The sequence below is a fragment of the Harpia harpyja genome, chromosome 20 (assembly GCF_026419915.1).
Source record: "Harpia harpyja isolate bHarHar1 chromosome 20, bHarHar1 primary haplotype, whole genome shotgun sequence".
Lineage (NCBI taxonomy): Eukaryota > Metazoa > Chordata > Aves > Accipitriformes > Accipitridae > Harpia > Harpia harpyja.
Genome location: NC_068959.1, coordinates 10,753,161 through 10,778,858, shown reverse-complemented (window position 1 = coordinate 10,778,858; position 25,698 = coordinate 10,753,161). Strand labels below are relative to the sequence as shown.

At 46.7% G+C, this 25,698-nt stretch overlaps 2 protein-coding genes across 4 annotated transcripts; both read left to right on the top strand.

Annotated features, from left to right (window-relative positions):
* Positions 1 to 20: 20 nt before the first annotated feature.
* Positions 21 to 16,320, top strand: LOC128134380 (bromodomain-containing protein 8-like). 3 transcript variants are annotated; one of them, XR_008232732.1, is made up of 22 exons: positions 21 to 126; positions 475 to 571; positions 1,247 to 1,316; positions 2,339 to 2,388; positions 3,506 to 3,628; positions 3,769 to 3,849; positions 4,317 to 4,381; positions 4,992 to 5,128; positions 7,041 to 7,185; positions 8,365 to 8,574; positions 8,994 to 9,274; positions 9,776 to 10,231; positions 10,589 to 10,682; positions 10,891 to 10,937; positions 11,303 to 11,517; positions 11,830 to 11,922; positions 12,125 to 12,193; positions 12,918 to 13,095; positions 13,756 to 13,860; positions 14,712 to 14,756; positions 15,356 to 15,532; positions 15,907 to 16,320. XR_008232732.1 is itself a non-coding variant. In XM_052772040.1 (22 exons), the coding sequence occupies exons 1-22, from the start codon at positions 108 to 110 to the stop codon at positions 15,964 to 15,966; spliced, it is 2,856 nt and encodes a 951-aa protein (XP_052628000.1). In that variant the 5' UTR covers positions 22 to 107; the 3' UTR covers positions 15,967 to 16,320. The 3 variants fall into 3 exon arrangements, 2 of the variants coding, with proteins under 2 accessions (XP_052628000.1, XP_052628002.1); XM_052772040.1 differs by lacking the exon at positions 15,356 to 15,532 and adding an exon at positions 5,562 to 5,777 and having other exon boundaries at positions 22 to 126; XM_052772042.1 differs by lacking the exons at positions 14,712 to 14,756; positions 15,356 to 15,532 and adding an exon at positions 5,562 to 5,777 and having other exon boundaries at positions 22 to 126.
* Positions 16,321 to 20,294: 3,974 nt separating this feature from the next.
* LOC128134499 (bromodomain-containing protein 8-like) lies at positions 20,295 to 25,697 on the top strand. The gene is made up of 6 exons (XM_052772233.1): positions 20,295 to 20,579; positions 20,981 to 21,184; positions 22,518 to 22,663; positions 23,405 to 23,491; positions 23,929 to 23,997; positions 24,972 to 25,697. Exons 1-6 carry the CDS (start codon positions 20,295 to 20,297, stop codon positions 25,204 to 25,206), a joined length of 1,026 nt encoding a protein of 341 aa, XP_052628193.1. The 3' UTR covers positions 25,207 to 25,697.
* The last annotated feature ends 1 nt before the right edge of the window (position 25,698 follows it).

Below are 25,698 nucleotides of genomic sequence, written 5' to 3'. Positions count from 1 at the left end.
CGCTCGGCCGCCCGCGCGCCCGGGGATGGCTTAGGGGCGCGCGCGCGCGCCTCCCGGCGGGCTTTGCGCGCGGCTCCGCCCTGCCTCCCTCGGGCCGGGCGGGGAAGATGGCGGCGGGGACGGGCAGTGAGTGCGGGGCCTGTCGGGAGAGGCGGCGGGGAGCGGGGGGCGGCGGAGAGGGAGCGGCGGCGGCCCGCGGCAGCGGGGCTGGGGGCGGGAAGGGGGCGAGGGAACGGCCTGAGGAGAATCGAGCGGCTCCGGAGGGAGGAGGCGGGGCAACGGCGGCGCGAGGGGGGCGGGGCCAACGGCCCGAGGGAGGGGTGGGGCTATGGCTGGGCGGTGGGGGCGGGGCCAGCGCCGCGGGGGCGGGGCCAGCGGTCGGGGGCGGGGTTCCAGGCATGGGGTCCCCGGGGGTGCTGCCGGGGGTGCGCGGCGGGTTGTCGGGTCCCTGCACTCCTTCCCCTCTCCCGGCAGAGCACAAGCTGCTGAGCGCCGGCCCCACGGAGCCATGGTCCATCCGCGAGAAGCTCTGCCTGGCCTCGTCCGTCATGCGGAGCGGGGACCAGAACTGGTAAGGGAGCGGGGCGCAGCGAGGGTCATGTCCGCTGCACGGGCACTGGGGTCCCGGAGCAGAGCACGGGTTGTGTGCGGTACTGGTGCGTGGCTTTTCACCGTGCCGGTTTGTTGTGCAACGGCTAGTCGTAAACACTTCTGCTTTCTGCGTACTTTCTGCTCAAAACAAAGTTGGGCTGTTAAAGATGGAAGCATTAGACGTGTACCTTGACAATCTTTTTGCTTCTTTCATAACTACTGTGTGAAAGCAGGAGTGTGTTAATCAGAACAAAGACTAACGTTATTCCAACATAGATCGGAAGAGGTGAGTTGTGGTCAAGGAGGATATTTGGTAACGGACTCCTCTGCATTGCTTCTGCACTTGCAGCTCTGTTTTGCTGCCTTTTTCCCCCCTCACCAAAGTTTTTGTGGAAATGTAATGGTGTCATCAGAAGCTACAAACTTGCTTTTCAAAGCAAGGGAGGGAAGCTGTTGTTTGTTTGGGAGTAGGCAAGTATTTTTGAGTCCACAGGCTGTACTTCAATAATGCCCAAACATAACAACTCACTGACAAGTTCGTTGTGTTAATGGGGGCTATTCAGTGATGAACGACAAGACAGGTCAGCATCTTTTCTCTGCATGTTGGTTGGGGAAGAAAGTAAGTTGACGGTGACTTGCCATTTCTCTCCTGTAGGGTCTCAGTCAGCAGAGCTATCAAACCTTTTGCAGAGCCAGGACGCCCACCTGACTGGTTTTCCCAGAAGGTAAGATACTGACATTTGAGTCTTGGAAAAAATGGGTTCTGCATAGAATATGTAAGATAGCTGCCTAAGACAATGTGTTCCTTGTTTTTAAAAAAGATTGCAAAATTAATTTTAAAAAATCAGCTTTGTATAAATCAGATTAAATACTTTTTTCGGTTTCTGGAATTAAATTTGAGCTTACAGTACAGCTGGATAAGGTTAAGGAAAAGACAAGGATGATCAAAGACATGAAACAGCTTCCTTATAAGAGATGGCTAAGTAAGGTAGAACACTTCAGCATAAAAAAGAGATGAATAACGGGAGATACAACAGATGTCTGTATAATCAGAAGTGGCATGAAGTTAAGGATGAATAAGGATTAATTTTGTGCTTTGTCCAGTACAAGATTTAGAGGCTATTAAGTAAGACTAACAGGAGGCAGGTTCAGAGCAAACCTAAAGAGATTGTTCTTCACCAGGCTTGTAATAGAGCTGTGGAATTCCTTTCCCCAGGAATTTGTGGATGCCCATGTATTTTGGTGTGTCCTGCTGTTTGGGCAAGCACCTGGGATTTTTGCTGTATAAGGAACAGAGAGATTAAGAGAATCAAGGGAGGAGAAGTTGGGGGTTTTATGTTGCTTACTGTTTCTGTTAAACTATGAAACTGGCCTTGATACAATGTTATTTTGTTTTTTCTCCACTGAAATATTTTTGGCTCATGTTCACAGACAGAAATGTTATGGCTACGGTTTTTGTAATCATGCTTGCTTGCTTTGATTTCTAAATTGTTAGTTGGGAGCGTTCTTCAGCTTTGTTTTGGAGATCAGCCTGGGCAGTGCTACAGTAAAAGAGTGAATATGCTTCCTCACTTTGCACTACACTAAATTATTGCCATGGGGCAAACTCTGGAGAAGACTTGTCAGATATGTTCATAAAGCGTTAGACCTCTGAAAAAGTAGGAGTAAGTGCCCTGTAGGCTTTGTTGATAGGCATTTGCTGATGCCGACTCTTTGGTGTCCTCTGACTTTTTTTGTTTCTTCTTAGCACTGTGCATCTCAGTATTCAGAGCTCTTGGAGACTACGGAGACCCCTAAGTGAGTACAAAGTCTGAAGCAATTGCAGTGTGCAGCAATTTTGGGCGGACTTGTCGGTTCTTGCAGCAAAGGACTTGATGGTGCTTCTCCCAAAACGAGTGTACAGGAATGAGGAAATTCAGTTGTGATAGCTGGCGTGGGTAGACAGTGGGATCAGGGTATGGCAGATGGGGGAGATTGGCAAGCCTAAGGTATTTCTTAGAACATGCTTCCCATATCTCATTATCTTGTCTCCTTTTTTCATAAGACCAAAGTATTTCAGTATTACATGGTTCTAAAACTGGTCATGGTGTACTTGTTAGTGTCTTCCATATGCCCCTACTGTCATTAGAATACATGGCAGGGTAATTGGGGCCTCTTTGCCACAGCTCCATTTGTAGGAGTTGCAGTGTGCATTTGGGGACTTAATGCAGCAAAAAGAAACATTTATTTGGCTGGAATAAAACGCTACCTATTAGTCTTATTGATCAGAAGCTTTACACATAAAATTATCATTCAGAGTAGGGGTAGAAAAGACAGCAAGAGTGAGAAGGGGAAACGTTTTGTGTTTGTCTCTATTTTGCAGTGGTTTCTTACAGTTTTCTTACCAATGCTATCACTACAGCTTTGTGGTCTCAGATATTTCTCACTCCTAAATCCAGACATTTTGTTTTGAGACTTCACATCAAATTAAATTAAAGGCAGGATGTTTGAAAGCAGTATTTGTTTGTGATAGTGCTGAATGATCTCAGCACTAGACTTGCAAAGACAAAGGGCTTAGTAGAGTTACTGAGGAAAAAAAATAGATGTTTCTTCGTGGGTAGTAAGACTCTTCTCTGAAGCTGAATATGATTTTTTTTCAGGTTGAGAATTTGCAGTGGGATTGCATCTTTGATCTGTTTCTGAAGTCTTTAACACTGGACGCATTTAACAATTAGATAAACTTTTCAGCATAAATTTTTTGAACATTGTGCTGTCCAATGTCATTTAAGAGAAATTGGAAGAGGAGGTTGATTTTTTTTTTTTTTTTTGTGCATGTTTGTGTCAGGAATGACGGACAGGAGCCATTTATGAAAGGAGAACAGGGATTTTCTGTGTTTCATGTCTGAACTGGTTTTGCTTTTCTCTTATTCTATAGGAGAAAACGTGGTGAGAAGGGAGAAGTTGTGGAAACCGTGGAAGATGTTATTGTGCGGAAACTGACTGCAGAACGAGTTGAGGAGTTGAAGAAAATGATTAAAGAAACACAGGAGAAATACAGGTATGTGGCAGAGGCATTAAGCTGTGGTGCACCTGAGAGCCTTGTCTTGAAAAAGTGGCCTAAGTGGGATGGTGCTTGGGGTGAAAATGCTGCTTAGGGCGTATTGTTCAGTGGTAAGTAAGAAGATTTTCTGATTACAGGCAACTCAAGAAGGATGCAGAGCTGATCCAGGCCGGACACATGGATAACAGACTGGAGGAGCTGTGCAATGAGATTATGATGTGGGTTATTTAATTATTTCCATGTTATGCTTTCTTCTGAGGTTGTAGTTGCCTGATGCTGTGTGTTTGTCAGACACCTCTTGCGCTGTGTACATTGGGTTAGGAGAAACAGGGCAGCTGGGCAGATGTTTGGCCTCTGAGGGTGGACTTAGTTTAGATTGGGGGCCACCAGCTTGTGTGGAACATCTTTTGGAGTTTCTCAGTGAAGAGCTCGGTGATGGCTTGCAGCATCATGCTTGCCTCCTCCGTTTTGATAATCGGCTGGAAGTGAAACTTCCTGCCAAACGTGTTGTTCTTTGACTGGCTTCTGACTCTGCTTCCCCTCTCAGAGGACTTGAGCCTGAGTCTGCAGAGGCAGGTCATTGCTATCTGGAGATAATGGGTTGGGGGTCAGTAAGCTGATTGCAGAGGAGGAGCTAAGGGGAAGTGGAACACTGTGTGATAGTAGGTTTTGGTTCTGTACACAGAAAGAAAAAAATGGAGGAGGAGGAGGCAGAAGTCAAGAGGAAGGCTACAGATGCTGCTTATCAGGGTAAGCTGGAAATGAGCTTCCTTACTCCTCCTCAGAGAGAGATGCATATGTTCATAAGAACATTTGGGAAATATTTAAGTCTTGTTAAGACCTGTTCAGGAGGAATTCCATGACCCTAGGAGTTGGAAGGAAAGATTATGTTCTTTTTCCAGCACTGTATTTGTAACAGGGCAAAATGCAGACACTTCTGAGAAGGGAACAAATTCTGTAGAGAAGGTGTATCTAAGAGGAAGCAGGATTAGCAAGGAGCTCTCTGTTAGAATGTCAGGCTTCACCCCTTTAGTTTTCCTTTTAGTTTTGCTATTGTCTGAAGATAAAAAGAAGTTAGATTTGTTCTGACTGTTTAATTCATTTATAATTCCTGGGGCAATTCAGTGAACTAACCTATCAGTGGTGGGAGGTGGTGAATACCCAACTGCTATGGAAATCTGAAATTAAAGCACATTAGCCAATGCTAGTATTATTTGTGAACTGGGCCTAGTGTGGTGCAAGAAATGCCTACAATATAAATTGTTTTCTTGGGGTTCTTTAGGATAAAGTCAGAGGTAACTCTCAGGGACTGTCCAAGATGGAGTCATGGAATTTCACTTTTTTTTCTGTTCTCTTCCAGCTCGTCAGGCCATTAAGAACCCGCCACGACGATTAACGGGTGTGATGGTTCGCTCCCCTGCAGGCTCAACCTCTCCAGGGGGAGACTATGCTCTGGGAGATCTGTCTCAGCCCGCTGTGGATGAGGCCAGTCCAGGGGTAAGGATGCTTCCCATGGTAAGAGGGAAAGACCAGCCTGGGACATGGGGCTCTGCGTCCATCATGGAGCAGGAGCCTGGGGAGAAGACCTTGCCTTGTTTTGCGGACTTCTAGCTGTGGTAGTGTTGTAGTGTGGCTGATGTACAGTGCTGCTCGAGATACGTGTCCTCTTCCATGTCTGTGATGATCAGGTGCCTGGATCAGAGGCTATGTAGGGGCATCAGTGGGTTGGCAGGCAGTCTTCTGTGTGTGCCTGGGAAATGGCACTACAGGGCAGGGAAAGGGTGAAAGCATATGCCTGGAGTAGGTGTAGTGAGTGAATGGAGTAGGTGTCTGTGGTGTGCTGGATCAATGCTCTTGGGGGAAGGAGCAAGTGGGGCTAGTCCGTGTGGTGGAGTGTGGCTTTGAACAGTGTGGTTTTTCTCTTTCTCAGGTCACTCCAGGGACATTGCCCAGCACCCCAGTTGCCTCCTTCATTGGAATCCCTGACACCCCTCCAGGCTCTGCTCCCCTGGATGCCCCCATGACCCCAGTCACTGATGATTCACCCCAGAAAAAGATGCTAGGACAAAAAGCAACTCCGCCTCCTTCCCCTCTGCTCTCAGAGCTGCTGAAGAAGGGCAGTCTCCTGCCCACAAGCCCCAGGCTGGTATGGAGCTCTCTGCTCATATATGCAAGCACACAAACAATTTGCTCCAGACTCTCCCAATGAAAAAGGGGGAACTGCAAAGGCTTTTTAAAAACGTAGTTTTTGTGAGAGTCCCAACAGAAGCGGTATCTGAGAGATAAGTACCCCTGTGAGCCACAGAGGTGGGACCCTTTCCCAGCAGTACTGTGGGTGCAGGACTGTGGGGATCATTCAGCACATAGGACTGGCTATCTCCCCTCAGTCGCAAGGAGTTGGAGTTGCAGGCTCTGCTAGAGGAAATTGTTCTCCTTGGGGGAGGGAGCATGTTAGTCAGCATCATCCCGATCAGCCTGCATGGAGGTGTTCTTGATGATTTCTACTTCGGGCTCACGATTCTTCTTTACATCTTGGCAGGAAGTTGAGTTTCAATATTTGTAACGGGTCTTAGCATAGGAGTGGGGAGTCCTTTAATGGGGTTTGTGACCAGTATTGAAGTGCTTCAGTTTTCTCCTAATTGTAGACAGTTATTAAAATCACCGTGATGGCAACCCACTTCTGGTGTTAGTGACTCTGGAAGTCTTAAGAGGGCAACCATTGCTGGCACTGTTTAGAGCCCAGTCTGAAAATAGCAGCCATCAGCCTGCCTGTGGCATGGATTCCCTGTGTTAGTGCTTGTGTGATGGAATAAGTGTGTTGCTGTTGACTTTTTTTTTTAATAGTCAGATTTGGGGTCTTCTCTATTTGTTAGCTTGGGTAAATGTTCCATGGGTTCTGTGTTTGCAGGGTGCAATGTAACATAGGGTGGAGCAAGGAAAGGTAGTGGCTGTGGAAGAGTGGGTTTTCTTTGTATCGACAGGACTGTTTTACATCTGCTTCAAGGTCCATCATAGGTTTACTGTGTGACCTTGGTAGAGTTACTTTCCATCTTGGTGCTTCAAAATAAGGGATAATTCCATGCCATCTCGGGGGGTAGAGAGACTGGTATCTGTAAAGGATTGTGAGGTCCTTGAACAGAGCAACTAAGGTAGAGCAAATGATATATTTGGCCTAACTTCAAGGAAAGTGGCACTGCAGCTGTATTGTAGTTGAAGAACAACAACTAGTTTCAGACTGTCATGTTGTCCACTTGCATAAGGGGCCTCAGGCAGTGACTAGACTGGACAAAAAGTGCAGAGGAAATGCTGAGACAGCAAATGATGGACATATTCATGGAGGTGCATATCTGGCAGAGAATCACTGATGTGATGATATCTCCAGGAACTTAGTTATGTCCTCCTTTGGCAGGTCGGTGAAAATGAAATGGCAGTGGCTTCTGGTCACATGAACAGCTCAGGAGTCCTGCTGGAGGTAGGAAGCGTCCTTCCAGTGCTGCACAGTGGGGAAATGCAGTCGGCACCTGGTGCTGTCCCTGCATCTCCTGCTGCTTCAGGTAACTCGGGACTCTCCCTGTACAGTTCTCCCTTCAGGTGTGCCTTCAGACTGTTGTATGAATTCTCTTTGGAGAGAGATGAAGGACATCTAGCCTGGCTGGTTTGGGGCTTCTTTATGAGTTGTATTCCTATTTCTGTACCCCTGTCCCTCTCACCCCTACTTTTTTTTAAGACAACTGTAATACTTAAAGAAAAAAAGAGTGCCTGGATCTAAAATGACTGAAACAGTTAGACTTGATTCGATCCTGGTCCATGTAGTCTAGTTTTCTGCTCTTGACACTGGCTAATACCAGTCATTTCAGTGTAGAAAGAAAGGGTTGGTTGACAGGGTGTTGAGGAAAAAAATGGTCTAGTACCTGGTTCCTAGTGTGTCAAACTGCAGCTCCCTGTGAATCTGGACAACTCGTGTGTCTTACCTCTGCTTTAGCTTAGAGGTCTAAGTATAGTCCAGACCACACTGGACTGGGAGCTCCAGAATAAGTTCCACAGAGTGGGGGGTGAGAGGGACAGTGCAAGAGTCTTTGCATTGGGCCTTTTCAGAACAACCTGCCTAAGGTCAAGTTTCTTCTCAGCTCATACTAACCAGTGGTTTAATCACATTGCAACTGAGGATTTATGCCATTCATTCATGTATAATTCCATATGAATAATCTCACTTTCCTTATCCACATTTATTCTTTAAGACCTGTTAATTTGGTCCAAACAGTTCAGTAAATTCAGACTGGAACTTACAGCTAAGATGAGTGGCAACCTTTGATATAAGAGGGATTCTCCAGGAAAGACCTGCAAAGAGATCCCCTCTGCTCCCTTCCAGCTCCTGTGATGACTGTTTGTCTTGGCTTACCTTGTGTGGCTCTCTCAGCACTGTTTTTCAGATTTCCCATACTTGTATTGGGATGAGCCTTCGGAAGGGCATCTCTCTGCATGTGTGGCTTAGCCTGTCCAGCCCTTTCATTGAACAGTGTCCCATAGTCTGCATGATTCTGTCTCAGACCGCACACACAAAGGAGTCATGCATTTTTGGTGCAGGTTCTCTGTATAGCTTTTGGGACTGTTTATAGGTACCTCGGTGTCTTTTCCCAGAAGAAGCCACCAGACAGTGAAGAGGCCAGTGGTGGCTTTGTGGACTTCAGTGGTGGCTGCTTGCTCATGTGCTTTTCCCTTCTACTCTCTGTTAGGTGCTCCTACGCTTTCCCGGCTTTTAGAAGCTGGTCCTGCACAGTTCACCTCACCTCTTGCTTCCTTCTCCGCTGTTGCCAGCGAACCTCCAGCTAAGCTCCTGCCACCCCCCGTAGAGCCTGTGTCCCAGGCAACCATTGTCATGATGCCCACGCTGTCAGCACCATCCGTTGTGCCACCAGCTGCAGCTCCAGAAAGCGTAGCCACAGGTGCGTTCCTGAACTACGCACTCGTAGGTCATGCACTGCTGGAAAACAGAAATTCCATTGGGATCATCACCCAGCGAGCTCTCAGCTGGCCTTTTATCACCTCAGACTCACCATCCTTGATGAAAGGATGGTTATGGCTGGGTTCTGGAGTAAACAGATGGTTTTAAAAAGGATTTGCTGGGTGGGGGTGGGGATACTAATGGTATGTTGCTGGATTGTGGTTCAAGGGCTGGAATCTCACTTTGTCTCTACTGTGGGAAAGCAAACCTGTATTTGTCTTTTATTTTTCTAAGCCATGCTGTTGTGGGTAGACCTGGGATACTTGCAGTTGGTGCTTGGTCTTATCGACTGCAGTATTTGTTTATGTGGGCTTGACTTCTCCAGATTGGTCTCTGATTATTACTCTCATCCTTGTGCAGTGAGCCAGCCAGAAGCCTGTGTTTCCATGGAGGCAGTGTCTGATTCCCATACTGTGACAGTGTCCATGGACAGCAGTGAAATATCCATGATCATTGATTCCATCAAGAAAGAGTGCCTGGGTTCTGGAGCTGGCAGCACTGCAGGGTCTTCCAAAGATCACTGCATGGATGGGAAAGAAGACCTGGATTTGGCTGAGAAAATGGATATTGCAGTGTCCTATACAGGGGAAGAGCTGGACTTCGATACTGTTGGAAATATTATAGCCATCATTGAGGACAAGGTAAACGGGCAAAGCAGAGTGCCAGTGCCTTTTGCTCCACATCCAGTTAAGTTAATCTCAAGTGATTACTGTTCACCAATTTAGTTAGTTTAAACAAGCAAGAAATAACTATTCCAAAATGCACATTCTCGCCATCGTTGTCCAGATCAATGACCCTATGACACCACTGCTGCTAGTCTGCCACGTTTAGCCTGGTGCTTCTCTTCAGAATGCAGAAAGAAATCTCTTTCTTCCTCATGTTGGGTAGGGTTTGGGTCACATCTCTGGCAGACAGACGAGCACTGCTTGCAGCATACTTTCCAGGAGTGCTATATTTCTGAAACTGAACCTCCACGGGAGACTCCGCAGGGAGTGATATGAGTCTGGCTGCGAATGGCAACTTTGTAAACCCAGTACACCCGGTTTTCCACAATTGTCTCATTACCAAATAACATGAACTTTTTTTTAATCCCTCTTTCTGACCTTGGCCTGCACTGCTGTGTGTTTGTTTTGGCAATAAAGGTAGATGACCACCCTGAAGTCCTGGATGCAGCAGTTGTTGAAGCTGCTCTGTCTTCTTTCTGCGAAGATACCGATGACCCTCAGACCCTGCCTGGCCCATGGGAACACTCAATTCGTCAGGAGCATGAGAAACAGGCCCAGATACCCCAAGTGTCTGTGACTGTGAAGCAGGAGAGACTGGAGTGTGAGGAGCCAGAGGCAAAGGGAATTCGAGACCTAATGGGCATTGGCGAGCTGGGATCAGAAATAAAGACAGAACCTGCAGAGCAGGAGCAGAATCAGCTGGGCCCCGAGGAAGCCGTACCAGCAACTGCAAGAGTGACGGAAACACCAGAGCTTAGAAGTCAAGAGATAGAAGAGGATCAAAGAGCAGCTGTAGCAGTGGGAGAGACTTCTGAAATTGAGATAGAATCGGCCAAGGGAGAAGACACAGTGCACAATACAGTGAAGACAGAGGTATGTGAGCAGAGAGGCTGTCTGGAACTGGTGTGGGGAAAGGAAGGAGCAGTTGTGGCAGGTAGGAGAGAAGTTTAGAGGAAGGATGACTGCTGGGTTGAAGGTGATCCTTCAGTGAATGTGACTGACTGTTTTCTGGGGAGTCATGCTGCTGATCTGTTCGATCTGCAGAGAAGCTCTCTGCTTTAGGCAGTACCTTTGTGTATCTCCCCCCGCCCATGTGCAGAATTGCTGTTGGGAAGGTGCTCAGTGAACTTCATTGCCTGGAGTTAGGTTAGGGTGAGTGAGATGTGCCCACACCTTCACTGAAGTAAGCTGACACAAACATCTAGATTTGTGCATTTCTCTTCCCTCCAGACCCCACCTGATGATGATTCATCCCCTCCACAAGTCCCAAATGTGAGTGAAGACTCCTCACAGGCTGATGTTCAGCACAAATTTGAGCTGTCAGGTAACTTAATTCAGCTAGGAAATCTTTTACATGCAACATTATTAGCTGGATAGTTGTCAGTGATCTGGTTCAGGTTTTTTGGGGAGGAGGGAGAAAAGATACATGTAGGAACAGTGGTAATTACTGCAGGACAGTAGGCATTGGTGCAGGAGCTTTTGTAGGAAAGACTGCTTTGGAGAATCAACCTTTCTGCTTTTCTCTTTCACAGAGTCAATGAAGGAGGAGGCCCAAGCCCTGTTTAGGAGTCAGATGAAGGTAATTCTCAATTGGTTTTAGTCATCTTGAGTTTATTAGTAACATCTCACTGCTGCTGCTTCCTAGCTCCCATCTGCTGAAAAGCAAAGCTTGCATTCAGCTTTCTGCACTGAGAAGTGGGCAGTCTGCAGTTGGAGCCTAAAGGGGAGATTGCCTCAGGCAGTATAAAGCTGTGTGTGTATGTGTGTTTCTGTGTCTGCAGGGGAGGCAGGGCAAGATAGAGTGACTAGGATTTTGTGAAAGTGCCTGTACAGTTGTCAGCAGCATAGCAAGAAAATTACTTTGCTTGCTGAACCATAGTTGCTTTGGAGGCTCTGAGTTGCTGCTGTAGCTGGCTGTGCAGACTCATGAACTGTGTGTTTCAGGATGGGCAGGGTGAAGAGGATGATGAGGATGGTGCCAGTGAGGCTGCCAGTTTGGAAGAACCCAAAGAAGAAGATCAGGGTGAGGGATATCTATCAGAGATGGATAATGAACCCCCCGTGAGTGAGAGCGATGATGGCTTCAGTGTCCATAATGCACCTTTACAGTCTCACACGCTAGCCGACTCCATCCCCAGCAGCCCAGCCTCCTCACAGTTGTGAGTATCAGTGAAGCTCTCAGGCACACAGGTACAAATCCCAGGCTATTTTGTGGAGGGAGCATAGGATTCTCATTTCTGTTTTGCTGACTGAGTGGGTCTGAAGGGGGAATTTGTTGATGATTTGTCTGGTTCTCCTTGCTTACAAGTGCAAGTGTGTAGACAGTGCCATAATGCTGCCAGGTCCCATTTTTTTCTTTCTGTCTTTGGCATGGATTAGCATGGGCATGTCAAAGGGAAAATAAACCATAAGGTTTCTGCTCCAAGGCAGTATGCAGACTCCTGAAGGAAGTCCTGTTCTTTTCTTCCCAGCTCAGTGTGCAGTGAGGACCAGGAAGCAATACAGGCCCAGAAGATCTGGAAGAAAGCCATCATGCTAGTTTGGAGAGCAGCAGCTAATCACAGGTGAGTTTGATGTCTTGAGAACTGGCAGAAAGAAGTGACTAATCCTAGACAAGTCTCCACTCTCCCATCACAGAGGCTCATTTGCCTTGATACCAGGAGATGATGAATCATATTGTTAGTGGTAGCAGACAAATAAACATGAGAGCATGAAACAAATTTGCCAGCAAGGACAGGACACTAAGTGGACTCCTTCTCTCTACAGGTATGCCAATGTCTTCCTACAGCCTGTAACTGACGATATAGCACCAGGCTACCACAGTATTGTGCAGAGGTGAGTCTCAGCAGTCTTCTGTCATTAGAACTCTGTATATTTGCATATTTGTGTAGGGATTTCTGGCAGGAACAATGTAGTTTTTGGCTGTCGTGGACTGCAAGACTTGGAAAATGATTTTTTTTCTGGCATGATTCAGTCAGAAACAGGTTTCACCCAGAAAAGGGTCATCTTCAGTAACAGATATGTGTCTTTACATAGCCTGTCTTTCAATGAAGTACGCTGACTTACATAGAACATTTTTTATCACTAAAGTGGTATGTGACTGATCTGCTTCTCCCAGTTTCTATCCAAGGGTAGGATTTAGTCTTTGAAATTCCAAAGACCTATCTTCTTTAATCAACATTTTTTACTGTCCCAGATAGTGGATATTCTGGAAGAATTATCAAAATCCCCTGCTAGTCCCCCAAAATCTCTCCTGAACAGTTCAGTGGCTGCAGCTCTAGCTCCTTAGTGTCTCCTTCAGTGATGCCTGAAGAAGGCAAATGCCTCTCCTGAGGCATCTGTCACGCCATTGTTACCATTCATGGTGACTGCTGGACAGCTTCTGGCTTCTGAACTGAGGCCTTGGTAGTCAGGAACACAGCCTGTGTGGGGGAGAATGTATTTGGCTAAATTAAATAGATGGTCTAACTAGACATGTTACAGACCCAGGGCAGTTTACAAAAGAGCAGGGAAAGAGTTAAATATTTCTGTTGCTATTTTGACTGTGTTTCTTTCATAGGCCAATGGATTTATCTACCATCAAAAAGAACATTGAGAATGGGCTGATACGAACCACAGCTGAGTTCCAGCGTGATATCATGCTGATGTTTCAAAATGCAGTTATGTACAACAGCTCTGACCATGATGTGTACCACATGGCTGTGGAGATGCAGCGAGATGTCCTGGAACAGATCCAGGTAAAATATTGAGCTGAGGCCAGTACAGGACAGAGCATCTGCCTTGGCCCATAGGTATGGGAAAGACTTCTGGATGTAAGACCACAGGTTTCACTCACAGTGTCCTTGAATGAAGTAGTCCCATCTTTCCCCGCATCTCTCTTGTACTAGCTCAGGTGTTTGTGGTGAACTAAGTTGTGGATAAGTTAAAACTAATGCAGCAAAATGTTTTCTAAGTTCAGCCCAGACCAATTTCAAATCTAATTTCCTTCAGGGAAATGCTTAGGCCAGCAAGAAGCAGGGTGTGGTTCAGAAACAGAAACGAGCCATAAGAATTGTGAATGACAGGGGACGCGATTGCTCTTTTTGGTGGCTGTGCTGGTTTACATTGGTATAAAGTGCACATGAAACTCTGTCCTGTGAATATATGCCATTTCAAATTTCTTGTGAAGTAGAATGTCCCAACTGGCAGGGCTAACAGAGTTTGAACTGGGGTTTTATAGTTCCTCAGGACTTGTGGCTTCTGAGGTAAATGGGGGAACTTATTCTGAGCAGCAGACGAGGAACTGAAACTGCCTCTGACCCAATCATTCCCACCCTGTGGTTTGTGATAGTTAACTGACACGCACTAACTGAGCTTGTTTTGCCTGAGAATCTTAACAGAGTGTGGTTTTCTTGCAGCAATTTCTGGCCACACAGCTGATCATGCAAACATCGGAGTCAGGGATCAGTGCAAAGAGCCTGCGTGGGCGAGACTCCACTCGCAAGCAAGATGCTTCAGAGAAGGTGAGAACGCTGCACCCTGTGGAAGGGCACTTGGTACCTTTTGAAGAATCCCAAGATACTGCATGAAGTTCCTATGCCAAAGAGGCAGAATGTTTTTTGAGATTGCAATGGCCCCAGTATCTTCATGTGAACAAATTTTTCTTTAAATGTGTCCATTGATTAGATTTCAGCTCTGGAGCTGTACATCATTCCAGAGGCAGGGCTCATGAGTTTTTTCTGTAATCCCAATAGTTCTATTCCCTGTTTTTAAAAACAGGTGATGAAAACTATAGGGAAATGAACAGAGTATTGGAAGAGGCGTGATATGGCAGGAAGGTGAAGGTGTAGAGAATTGGAAGACTAGCCTCTGCTGTGTCCTTCACTTCTTAGTCAGATTTTTAGAACCAGGGAATGACTCCAGTCTGGTTTGCTGTGTAAAACACACCAGAGAACCTTTGACTTACGCACTGGTCTAAACTAATAGCAGTGTAGGTTTGTTTGGTTTTTTTCTTCTTTAAAGACACATCCAAACTTGATCAAGTGATCTCAAGTGCACTCAGCTGGTGCACACGACATTGTGACAGCAAGGACCGCCTGCTTAGTTCTAGTGGCAACTGCACAGCGCAGAAATTGTTTGGTAAACCAGGCCTTGCCATGGCTGAGGATGGAATATCCCTTTCCTAGCATTCTGACTCTCGTAGTATCCCTCTTTTGTCCATTTTTATGTTCCTGCTGCATAAGACTGATGCTATGCGGGAAAGGGAGTGGTGCACATGTTTCTCTATGCTCGTTTGTGGACTCAGTGCTTCTATGTGGTGTGTGCATTTCCATATCTGATATCTGATAAGTCCTTCTGTTTGGCCTTTTAACAGGACAGTGTCCCAATGGGCTCTCCTGCCTTCCTTCTCTCTCTCTTTGTAAGTATTGAAAGGCTCCAGCAGGTACTGCAGTACTGCTGGCAATGTGCTCTGCTCTTTGTCTGGGTGATCACTGCACTGTCACAGCATCCTTAGTACTGCAGCGGTGTGTGTTTAACTTAGGGGCTGTACAACCATGATCATTAGAGAAGAAACATCTCAGTCCCTTATTCCCAGCGTGGGTGAGTGGGAGGGGCTTCAGTCTTCTTTTCTGGTTCCAACTGTTCTCGTTTTGTCATCTGCCTTTGCTTTTTTCCACAACTTCTCTCCTGCTTTCTTTCCATGTAAGTGGGAAGACAGACCAAGTGGTGCAGTACTGTAGTTCCTACATCTCTCATGCTTATACAGCTGCCCCTTCCGCATGTTCGAGACAGTACAAAAGGTCTTGGGGAAGTGAGGACTCAGCTGTGTGCTCCTTTATCATTCACGGTCCAGAAAGCAAATAAGATACTCTGCAGAAATATCTTGCTCTGTGCCTGTGGTGATCTGGAAGTGTTTGGAAAAATATTCCCTCTGGGAAACCCCAAGTCTCTGAGTTGTGGGGAGGAGAGAGGGGAGGAAGATGGAGAGTTGTTTTTTTCTCTCGCATATATCTAAAGACAGAGGAGTACTCCGGGAGAGTCAGCATGTCAGCCAGAGGGAGAGGGCAGCGGATCAAAGGATGCTCTCAGCTTGCCTTCTACTCATGGAAAGGAGCTGTGCGGAGAAACTAGGGAGCTAGTGCCAGGGTCACTCAACTGGAGGAGCACTTCCCGTAGGGATCAGCAGCTGATAAGGTAGGTTAGTCAGCAGTTTCCTCTTCCCATCTTAAGAGCCAAGCTAGAATCTGCCACTTAGGAGAAAACCTGTACTGTACGGGCTCCAAAAGCATCTGTCTGGGTGAGAGCCTTGTTGCCTCTCTCTGCCCTGGCTGCCAGCAGTGCACAGAGATGCTGCAAATCCCAGGACCTGTGCTGTGTCCAGAGTGAATTTTAGGTAGGTCTGCAGGCAGGCCTCCCTAGGCCTTCTTAGGACAGTTTCCCTTTCTCCTGTTTGGAAGGCATGAAAAGTTGTTACCAGATACACAATTCCTTACCTCCCCGAGTGCTGGAGGAAGTGGTGTGTGTTTGGGGTTGCATAACACTTATCTTTTTGTTTGCCTTGTGACTAGGACGGAGGCACCAGAGGGCGTCGGTGTGCCATCGAGGCAGACATGAAGATGAAGAAGTGATGCTGCAGGCAGACAGAAAATCCCAGCACCTGGCATCCAGAGCTGGAGTGCAAACAAGATGCTGTTAACAGCTGTTGGAGGAGGAAGAAAAGCTGCAGGTCCATTTCTGGGACCTGGTCCACCTTCTTCACTTGCTCCCCTGGAAAGCGGTGTCTCGTCGGAATGTGTAACCCAAAGAAACTTCCCCAGAGGGGAAGAGTAGCCCCCCTGCCTGTTTTAGGGCAGTCGTCTTGGGCTTCATCAGTGTTCTGGTGTTAGCTAGCAACTGGTGGCTCGTATGTACTGTAATGTGAAGTGTACAGATTTTTACTAGTGATGTGTAAATGTGTATGTATATTAAAGTCTGGGAACAAATCCAGTGTACAGTGTGCAGTGTACTGAGCATCACAGCTCTGCAGTGAGGAACCCTGTTTTTGTACAAGCGTGCATACCTGTCTTGAATATCTGCAACCACAACTGTCTTCCAGTTATCGGTACAGCACACAAGCATGGCAGAGCTTTGACATTAGAGACAAACCATTAATCGTGGGAGTGTTGCATAGTGCTTGGATGGAGGGGAAGATTCCCTGCTTGAGCGTGCGAGAATATGACACTGTTGTGATGAAATGGGAGATCTAACCATGAGAAGTTAAATACTACAGTCTTGTTGGAGCTTTCCTTAAGAGACCAATGTATTGAAATGTACCTTACATTCTTTCCCCAGAGATTTATAAAGGGTACGCTAGTCAGAGTGAAAATCTGTGATTCCAGCAGCTGTAGGCATGCCAGTACCTGGTAACACATTGGAGCTTGTGAACTGTTTACTGTGGAAATTACGGTTCTTTTCCTCAGCAACATGAGTGCTTAACTGAGATTTAAGTTCTCTCTGACAATTTTCAAGTCACCTTATTTTCTGCTCATATGACCTGTGAGATGAACTTGCATATTTTCTGCCCCCATGACCTTCCAGGGGAAAAAAAACCAAAACATTGTCCTTCCTGATGCTTGCAGCAGCTGGGAGTGGTCTGCGCTTCCTTGTGCAGCATGTACCGGGTGCAACTTTCTGACACACAAGTTGCAGGAAACTGAGTCATTGCAATTCAGACCAGAGGGATTGTTACCTTAGCTTGATTTTCACAAGTTTTGTGTTGAAATTGGTTGTGCCTCCTGTGCCGAGTCCTATGTTTGGCTCAGGTATATTTCCAGCGAAAGTCACTCTACCTTTGATGCTAGAAATGTAGAATCGTTTGATTTGCTTACTGGTTAATTTTCCTTCACTACTGAAATTGGGAATGAATTTCTGATTGGAATTTTTATGGCCTCAGTTTCCAGAGATTACAGGTTGTTAAGTTCATAGCACAAAAAGTTAGAGGTTTCTTTTGGTTTCTGGTATTTTATGAAATAATTTAAGTTGGAAGGGACCTCTGAGCATTTATCTAGTCCAACCTGCTGCTCAAAGCAGGGCCACCTTCAGAGGTAGCTCGGGGTTGCTTGGAGCCTTGTCTAGTCAAGTTTTGAAAATCTCCCAAGAAGGGAGATTCCCTAACCCCTCTGGACAACTTCAGTCCTTACCCACCCTCATGGCGTAAACATTTGCCTTATGTCCAGTCTGAATTTCCTTCAGGGCAGTGTGTCATCACTGCCTCCTCTCCTTTCACTGTTGGCCTCTGAGAAGAGTCTGGCTCCGACTCCTCTGTAACAACTCTGCCCCATCTTTGTGTTGAAAAATAGAAGTTGCAGCACATGGGAGGACTTTTATCACGCCCACTAGTAACTTGCTTTCGTTATGACAGCATTGCTGTTCGTTCCTACCCTTGGTTTCTTCTCTTAACCATGTATTTTTCCATCAAAGAGCCTTTTCTCTCATCCCATGACATTTTAATAGCCTTTAGTCATGTTTAAGATCTTTAAAAATCTGAGATAAAACTTTGCTCTACAGAGCCCTGTTGCCTCTTCCCAATTCATCATCTCATGCTCTGACTCTTAATTCTGTTCTTCCTAATACTTTGTTCTAATCTGTCTAGTGCAGAGCTCAGGCTTAATGTGCTACACCTCCCAACATCCACCCTTTTACAGGTAGATAACAACAATCGCATCTTTCTGTTTCTCTGGTGCTGTGGCTAATTTAAATGACAGGTTGCACAGCATAGGTTTGGTCATATTCTATTTAAGCTTCTTTAGGACTCACGAGTGCATCCCAAGTGGTTCTAAGGTTTACTCCCTCCTTCAAATTGTCCTAAAACCTCCCCTGTTGACATTTTAATTGGAAACAGTCTCTCAGACCCATCCAAAGAGAAAGTCTTGTGTGATCTCCTCTAGGGCAACTGCTGATAATGATGATTAATTTGGTTTTTCCAACTGGCCCTGTTTTCCGTTGAGATGTTTGGCACTGATGATGCGTCATCCCCCCAATCACCTGGCAGCTCTCTGCTTCTGATGTTTTTTATGAGGTTTGTTGTTGTTATTTGCTTTTATGTCTTTAACAAATTGTTCTTCAATTTTTTTCCTTTTTTTTTTTTGCCTACTTTTTTGTGGGTTCTACATTTCATTTACTAGAATTCAGGCTTTTATCATTTTTCTTGTTTTGACGTGTAAGTTCCTTTTAAAGGCCATCTTTTTTATTTCTAACAGCTTTTTCTCATATCGATGAGGGTTGCACAGTGTCTGATCTCTGCAAAGCGCACTAAAACTTTCCAATTTGATAACGATTCCTTGCTGGTGACTTATGTAGCCAACATAATTAAGAACTGTCAGGCAGTTCTTAATTAAAAGTTGAAGTCTGTATCTTTTTGTCCCTTATTTTTTGTACAGAATTGGTATGGAACTAAGCAGTCTGTAATTTTTTCACTCATCCTACTTGTCTTGCACTAATGCTGCTGTTCCACTCTCTGGCATCTTGAGTCTTCCAAGATTTAGTAAAACTGAACATAAGGCTGAAGGAAGATCTTTCTAATCGATGCTTATAGCCAAGTTCCCTAGGCTTCTTGATTTTAAAATGCTTATCCTCTCAACTGGAGTACAGAAAGATGATCACAAGTGATTGGATTACCTTAGGCTGAGGCTTTTCTGTTCAGCTGAGCTGCGGTGGCTGGTTCTGTATGTGCAGCCAGCTCTGCTGATGGTGCAGGAAATTGCTTTAGGCATGGGGTTACTCTTCAGATGAAATCACAGTTTGCCCAACTCCTTCAGCTGGAAGCTGAGAGCAGGTAATGTTATCTCTTACCTCATCAAATTTTATCGGCTTCTGCTGAAGTTAACTTTGAAAGAGGTTTCAGAAGGACAGCCTTTCAGATCCTAGCTCTGCTTGTAAGTTCATAAAATAAGCAAACAAGTTTTCTCATCCCAAACCCAATGGATTCCTTATTTCTCCCAGGTACACACCATAAGCTTTATTTGTAGATGTGCTAGCAGTCCTGAGAATGCAAAAGGAAGTCGGAAATGTGCTTGTTCAAAAGTCTCGAAAAATTAGGTTGTACATAATTAACTGAAAACTCTGAAGACACTGCTAATTAATGCATAGAATTCTCCATAGGTACAGCATCCAGGCAGCTGAGTTCAGTGGCAAGATACAGATTTTTCTAACAGCCATTTACTGTCATTACTGTGACTCTGCAAGCAATTCCTCAGACTTAGAGAAATCGTAGTGGACTTGTGCAGTAGAAGATACTTAGGCATGGACTAATGAACAGTGATTAAATGAATGGTTTCTTCCTTCTTAAGAGAATACTAACTTTTATTTTATGAAATGTGTAGAACTGTCCCCTGTCAGTGTGTGACTGTGCGTGGTTATAATTCTTCTGGCTCAGGTACACAAGATATCACCATCCAGCTAAATCACATCTGTCACTTTCAAAACAAAGAGTCTGTACTGTTTGTAATAAGTTATTTCCAGTGTAAAAAGCTCCCAAGGGGCGGCAAAGGGAATTTCAGTGAGTTGTCGTTGGAGTCACTAGTTGTTCACAACTGTCAGCAGCTCAGGAGCCCCAGCATGACTTGGTTTGAGCTTGCTGCTGGCTGCCTTCGACACCTTAAACATCTAGCATCCACCAAAGCCTCATGTTCCTAACCAGCTGAGCATCTCCTGAGCACAGTAACCCACCGACCCAGGGGGAGAGCACAGCAAAAGCACTGGAAAACCTGAAATTCAGTTGCTCTGAAATGTCAGTTTGTGTTGCAGAGCTACAGCCCTGCCACATGCTGTCAAGTGTGGGCTCAGGTGTAGGCTGCTCACCTCACAGAGTCCTTCCCATGCTTTGGCTCTCTAAGTATGTCAGGAAATGAGCTAGGCTTTGTAGTTCTGGATCAGGGTACAAAAAAATTGCTGTCTCTCTCTTTATGTTTGTTTGCAGATGGGCCATGCCTGGGTATGGTGGGAGTCTGAGACGGAGTCTCCCAGCGAGTCAGAGAAGAACAGTGACTTCCAGTCTCTTCTCAGCTGGGATTCAAGCTTGGATCTGGACGTGGGGAGCTGGAGGAATACTGAAGAGGTGGCCATGGGGAAGCTAGAGGAGAGCAGCCAAGAGGCAGACCATGAGCTGGAGTTCAGTGAGCCTCTCTGGGAGGATGATAGTGAAGACTACCAAAAGGCAGAGAGGCCATGTGAAGATGACAGTCTTCTCCAATTCTTCTCAGAGGTAGGGCTGTTTGGATGACAGGAAAGTGGGCGGCATAGTTCAGGCCCTCCTGAAACATGAGGGTTTTCAGGGCCTCCACCATCCCTACATATAGAAACAGTCTGGGGGAGGAGCAGGTGTCCTGTGTTCACTTGCTCCCTGTCCCAAGCCTTGCCCTTCCTCCCATTTAAAGCTGGCACCGCAACCAGGCAGCTGCTTCGCCAAAACACAGCTCATCCTAAAGCACAGAGATGTCAGTGAACAGACACTGTTAATAGTAACACAGGGCTTCATCAGAAATTTTTGCAAGGATTCCTAAAAATGGAAAGGCGTGAGTGAGTGAAAACAAAAATAGCATCTGTGCTCTTATTTCTTCTTCCTTTTGCCTTCACAATTTGAAGCAATAAATCTCTGTGTTGCAGATAACCCAGATGATGGAACCTCTCCGCATTAGCAGCACAGAGTCATCACAGACTCAGTGGGATTATTGTGGCTCTGGGAAGCAGGGTGATAGGGAAGATGTGAGGTGCCAGGAAAAGACCACAGGAACAGCAGTCTCAGGAGCAGAGGAAAGTCAACTACACATGCTGGCAGAAGATGAGAAAGAACACTTCCTGGGAAGAGAGGTAGGGGAGAGGTGGTCCTAAGAGAGCCTCTGGTCCTGGATGGGAGACAAGAGACAGTGAAGGAAATCAGTTCTAGAAGAAATGGGGAAGTCCCAGGTTCTGAGTGGGGAGACAGGGACACAGAGGAGGAGACAGCAGGGAGGGGGATGCAAAAGAAATGTATGAAGGGAAGGATGTTTTTTATGTATGGATATGTATCTTTATGAACAGGAAGCTTGTTACAGATAAAACCCTTAGATGTGAGTTGGAGGAATTGCTCCTTGGCAGTATAAAGGTGACTCATGAGAGCTGGCAGCCTGCTCTCAGGTTTAAGGCAAGACTGGAATACTTGCCTTGTTCTAATTGGTATGTTATGCAGCACACAGCTTGGCTGGTTTCAGGCCCACGTGGCTGTGATAGCAATAACCATCTGCCCCTGGAGACCGTCATGTCTTGGAAGCAGGCATTGTCTAGCCTGGATTTGCATCAGCCCTGTGTCTAGGGGCGCTGTGGGCTCCCACCAGCCTGCGAGGTGTTGCTGGGACAGGTAACATAGCAGTGGAAGAACAGTGCCATTTTTCCACACTCACATTTGTTCCCTTGCAAACTTAGACACCAGAGACCAAAATAACTTTCAGGGTTCTCACATTTCACCTGTTCAGCCAGGACAATGTTATTCCCAGCAGTTCCCTTGCATTCTTCCAGTGGTCAAAGCCAAACACAGCACAGTGTCCACTTTCTTTCTTCCTGAGGAGTCTGCTCCATGCTTCAGATCTCCTGTTGAGGAATTCTCAGGTGCCTTTGCACATAATCCCACTTATGCACTCCAAAGAGCCTCTCTCCCTGTGCCTGTCACTCTAAATTTTATTGGCAAATCACTCATCAACAGCACTGCTCTCCTTCCTGGCTGAGTCTATTCTCTGTCATATTCATGTGGGAGTTTGTGAGGAAACAACTTTGTTGCACTCTAGGGGATCCTGTAATCTGTGTCTTCAGCTTTAACAAGCCTGAGGCAGTCTTACCTCAGCTCCTGCCTGCCCTCTCTATATCCATGACTCTTCCCAGAAAAGCAGACGGACACAACACCGGGCACCTGTCAGCTCCACAATGTTTGTGTTAGCCAGAGGTGGTTATGATCCAAGAGATGAGACCCAGCTGTTACTGGAGTGCTGGGCAGCACAGTGAAGGCCTGAATAAGGTCAAACATCATCCTCCAGAATAACAAAGAGCGAGCTGGCTCCCAGCTGAGACTGGGTGCAGTAAGGGGATGTGCAGCAGGCTGCCTTCTAGATAAAAAATTCAGGTGATAGGCTGCTATTTTAGTCATATCTCCCTTTTCCTCTCTGCTCTTCAGGACAACACTCAAGAGGCACCTGGAGAGCAAACTTTAGGTGAGCCGCATCCGCAGGAGATGAGTAATCAGGCCCAGGATCAAGATGATAGTGATAGCACCTCTGCAGCCCCTGTGCTGGACTCCACAAGTCCTGCTAACACGCAGCTGTAAGTAGTTCATTCTACTCTCTTGCAGGCACAGCTGAACAGAGTTATTTCCCTTATCTCACATGAGAACAAGTGTATGGCACAGGTCACCTCTAGGAAGGTGAGATAACTAAGAACAGGAGGGAAAGAGGTAACTTGTGCTATCTCTGTGGAACTGCCAGCATTTTTGGGCATTGATCCTAAGCTGAAGTGAGAGGAGTAGAGATTAAATAAGAGATTAAATGGAAAATATGTGTTTCCTTAGGGCAGCTAGGCCTTGTGTGAGCTGGGCATTGTGCTTTGTCAGGCAACGTCCAATACAGCTCCTGAGAGAGGCATTATCAGCCCCCTTTAGGCAGGTGCAGGTATGTCAGTCACATGCAGGCTCTGCCACATGTGTGATCACCTGGGCTGCCTTTCGAAGGAAAACTGGTTTTGGGGGATGGGAAACAACAAAAAACACCTCAGTAAAGTTCTAAACTTCAGAGTAGCATGAGCTTTTCTATCCAGTTTGATCCTGCCCTTTTAAAGCTGCTCAGCTCAGCTCTTGTTTCTACCTATTGGCCAAGTCTTCCTGCATTCTGGATGTTTAGTTGTGCATTCAGATGCAGAACGCTTCCACCATCTCACCCTGAGAGGCTTTGCGTAGCTACAGCGAAGGATCTCTGTGCTTCATCCACCTGGATGTGGTGGGTGCTAGCAGAATTGCCACCTCCTACTTTGTCTTGAGTGTGATGATGTGGCAATATATTCCCTCCACAGGGTGCAGCTGAGCTGGGATAACCCCCTGCAGCGTTTGCTCTTCAAAAGAACTCTATTGTCCATCTGGAAGATGATAGCCAGTCACAGGTATGTGGGGTCAAAGGGTTGGATTGACATGGCTGCTGAACGCATTACCCTGAGTTCCAGCTCCTGTGTCACCAGGGCTTGTCCTCCCCTCCACGACAGCCACCACAGGCTGGCTTGTCTCTCCATAGCTTTGCTTCTGGCTCTCCTTGCAGCAAGAACAGCTGCATGCTGCAAAGCTAGAGAGAACACTGCATATTTATTTCCTCTGCTTAATGTGGCAGAGCCCAAATGTTGCTTCCTACACAGCTGGCACAGCCAGCTTCAGTGAGGGGCTCAGCCTCCTCCCATGCGTAGTCGTGCCAGCCACCAAATACTGGCTGTTGCTAATTGGCTGTGGCACTCACGGCAAGCGGGGAGGGGCAAGCACTGGTCCATGTTGCAATGCTGTCTTTGGTGGAGAGGTGGACAGAGGTCATTCTTTGTGCTTGTCCCTGTAGGTACAGTGGTCCATTCCTGAAAGCAGTGTCAGAGAAACAAGCCCCTGGATACAGGGATGTGGTGAAGAGGTGAGTTTGTAGAGGAAGTGCTCAGTAGTTGATTTCTCTTGGTTTTTTCTGCCTTCTCTGGTTTCCAAAGAGCCAGTGGGAACAGTTTCCTTCCTCCTTCTCCGGAGTCTGGCTGTCACCAGCATCTCCCACTGATGTCTTTTAATAAAACTCCCTTCCAGGTGATTAGAACCTGGAAGCTTGCACTGACTCTGGTGCTGACAGGAATTGTGCCTGCCCTTTGCCAGCATTGCATGGCTGACTTACTCCAGGCACAGTCCCTGCAGCTGTAAGCCTTGCCTGAGCAGGGGATTTAGCTTCTGCAGTGCAGCAGTCTATTATCCCCATGCTGGAAGCGTGTGCCTCGATTGATACCCTCTCCTCATCCACTGTTTGCTCCCCAGCTATTTTACTCTCAGTGGAGAAGTGGGTCATAAGAATATTTCCCGGAGAGATTAAGGGCATTTTTCAGAGCTGAATCATATTCTATTCTGGTCACAGTTGTCGTCTCTGCAGCCATTCATTTTCTCATTCTGTCAAAATAAGGGAAGTAATATTTATTCTCCATCATGTTCCCCGTACCAGTACTGCTATTTTTGCTAGTGGCACCATTCGATTTTAAGGGGTTTTAATAGATACCTATTTTAGTCACTTTTCTTTCTCTACAAAGACCCGGACTGACTTCATGAAGACTAATTAGTAGAATAGCTCTGCTTGCCTTCTCTGGAGCTCAACATCAAATTTTTTTTAGAGGTGACTGCTAATGACCTGCCAAGTTGATTGGATAGCAAGTGTCGCATTGGCTAAACTTAACTTGTCTGACTTAGAAGAAAAACATTTCTCACTCCTCCTCTTTGTCCTGAGCAATAAAAGTGATTGAAAATAGCTGCACTTTCAGGGCCACGCTGAAACGACAATAAGCACGTTCATGCAGAGCCTGAAGAATGCCTGGCGCTGGGCTGCAATTCAATTTTCCTTCTGTCTATGTTTTGCAGACCCATGGATTTAACCAGCATAAAGAGAAGACTGTCAAAGGGACACATTCAGTCCATGATCCAGTTCCAGCGTGACCTCATGCTCATGTTCCAGAACGCCATGATGTACAACAGCTTCAACCACCACGTCCACCGCATGGCCATGGAGATGCAGCGAGAGGTCTTGGAGCAGCTGCAGATGTTGTGTGAAGCCCTCCTGTGCTCAAGGGACAGGCTGGGGTGGGGGAGAAGGTAATAAGCTACGTCTGAGGCCTGTTTCTTTTGGAGCAGTGTTGTCTCAGTGGCTTGAGAGGTCTGCTGGGGCTCAGGGGACGTGCCGACACTGCCGCCGTGGCCTGTGGCAGACCTAGTTATCCCGCAGTGGTGCCTGCCAGGTTGATGGGATAAGGAACAAAACTGTTTCTAGGAGGGGCACCGGAAGGGAAACCTCCTTTCTTCCCCCGGGAAGAGCAGCAGCGTAGACATGCAGTGAGAAAAGGTTCCCTGGGATGAAAAAAAAAAAGGGGGGGGGGGGAACCATCTTTGTGACCAGTTGGGATGAATCAGGGCCCAGCCCTGTGAAGGTTGCTGGCTGTTCACCCAGGGCACTGCAGGAGAGCTCTGCTGTCCGCTGCCTTCCCTGCCCGTCTGCGGCGTCGCTGGGCTGGGCTTCGGGCTGGCTTGAGCGTTTACCCCCGGTGTCGCCTCAGGCCCCGAGGGCGGCGGGGCCCCGCGGTGCTGCGGCCTC

Excerpts from the sequence above, each read along its gene's own strand:
- LOC128134380 (XM_052772040.1), top strand. Across the intron at positions 4,382-4,991 it reads TACAGATGCTGCTTATCAGG|CTCGTCAGGCCATTAAGAAC; the intron begins GTAAGCTGGAAA and ends GTTCTCTTCCAG. Across the intron at positions 12,194-12,917 it reads TACCACAGTATTGTGCAGAG|GCCAATGGATTTATCTACCA; the intron begins GTGAGTCTCAGC and ends TTTCTTTCATAG.
- LOC128134499 (XM_052772233.1), top strand. The coding sequence starts at position 20,295 with ATGGGCCATGCCTGGGTATGGTGGGAGTCTGAGACGGAGTCTCCCAGC. Across the intron at positions 20,580-20,980 it reads TTCTCCAATTCTTCTCAGAG|ATAACCCAGATGATGGAACC; the intron begins GTAGGGCTGTTT and ends TCTGTGTTGCAG. Across the intron at positions 23,492-23,928 it reads AAGATGATAGCCAGTCACAG|GTACAGTGGTCCATTCCTGA; the intron begins GTATGTGGGGTC and ends TTGTCCCTGTAG.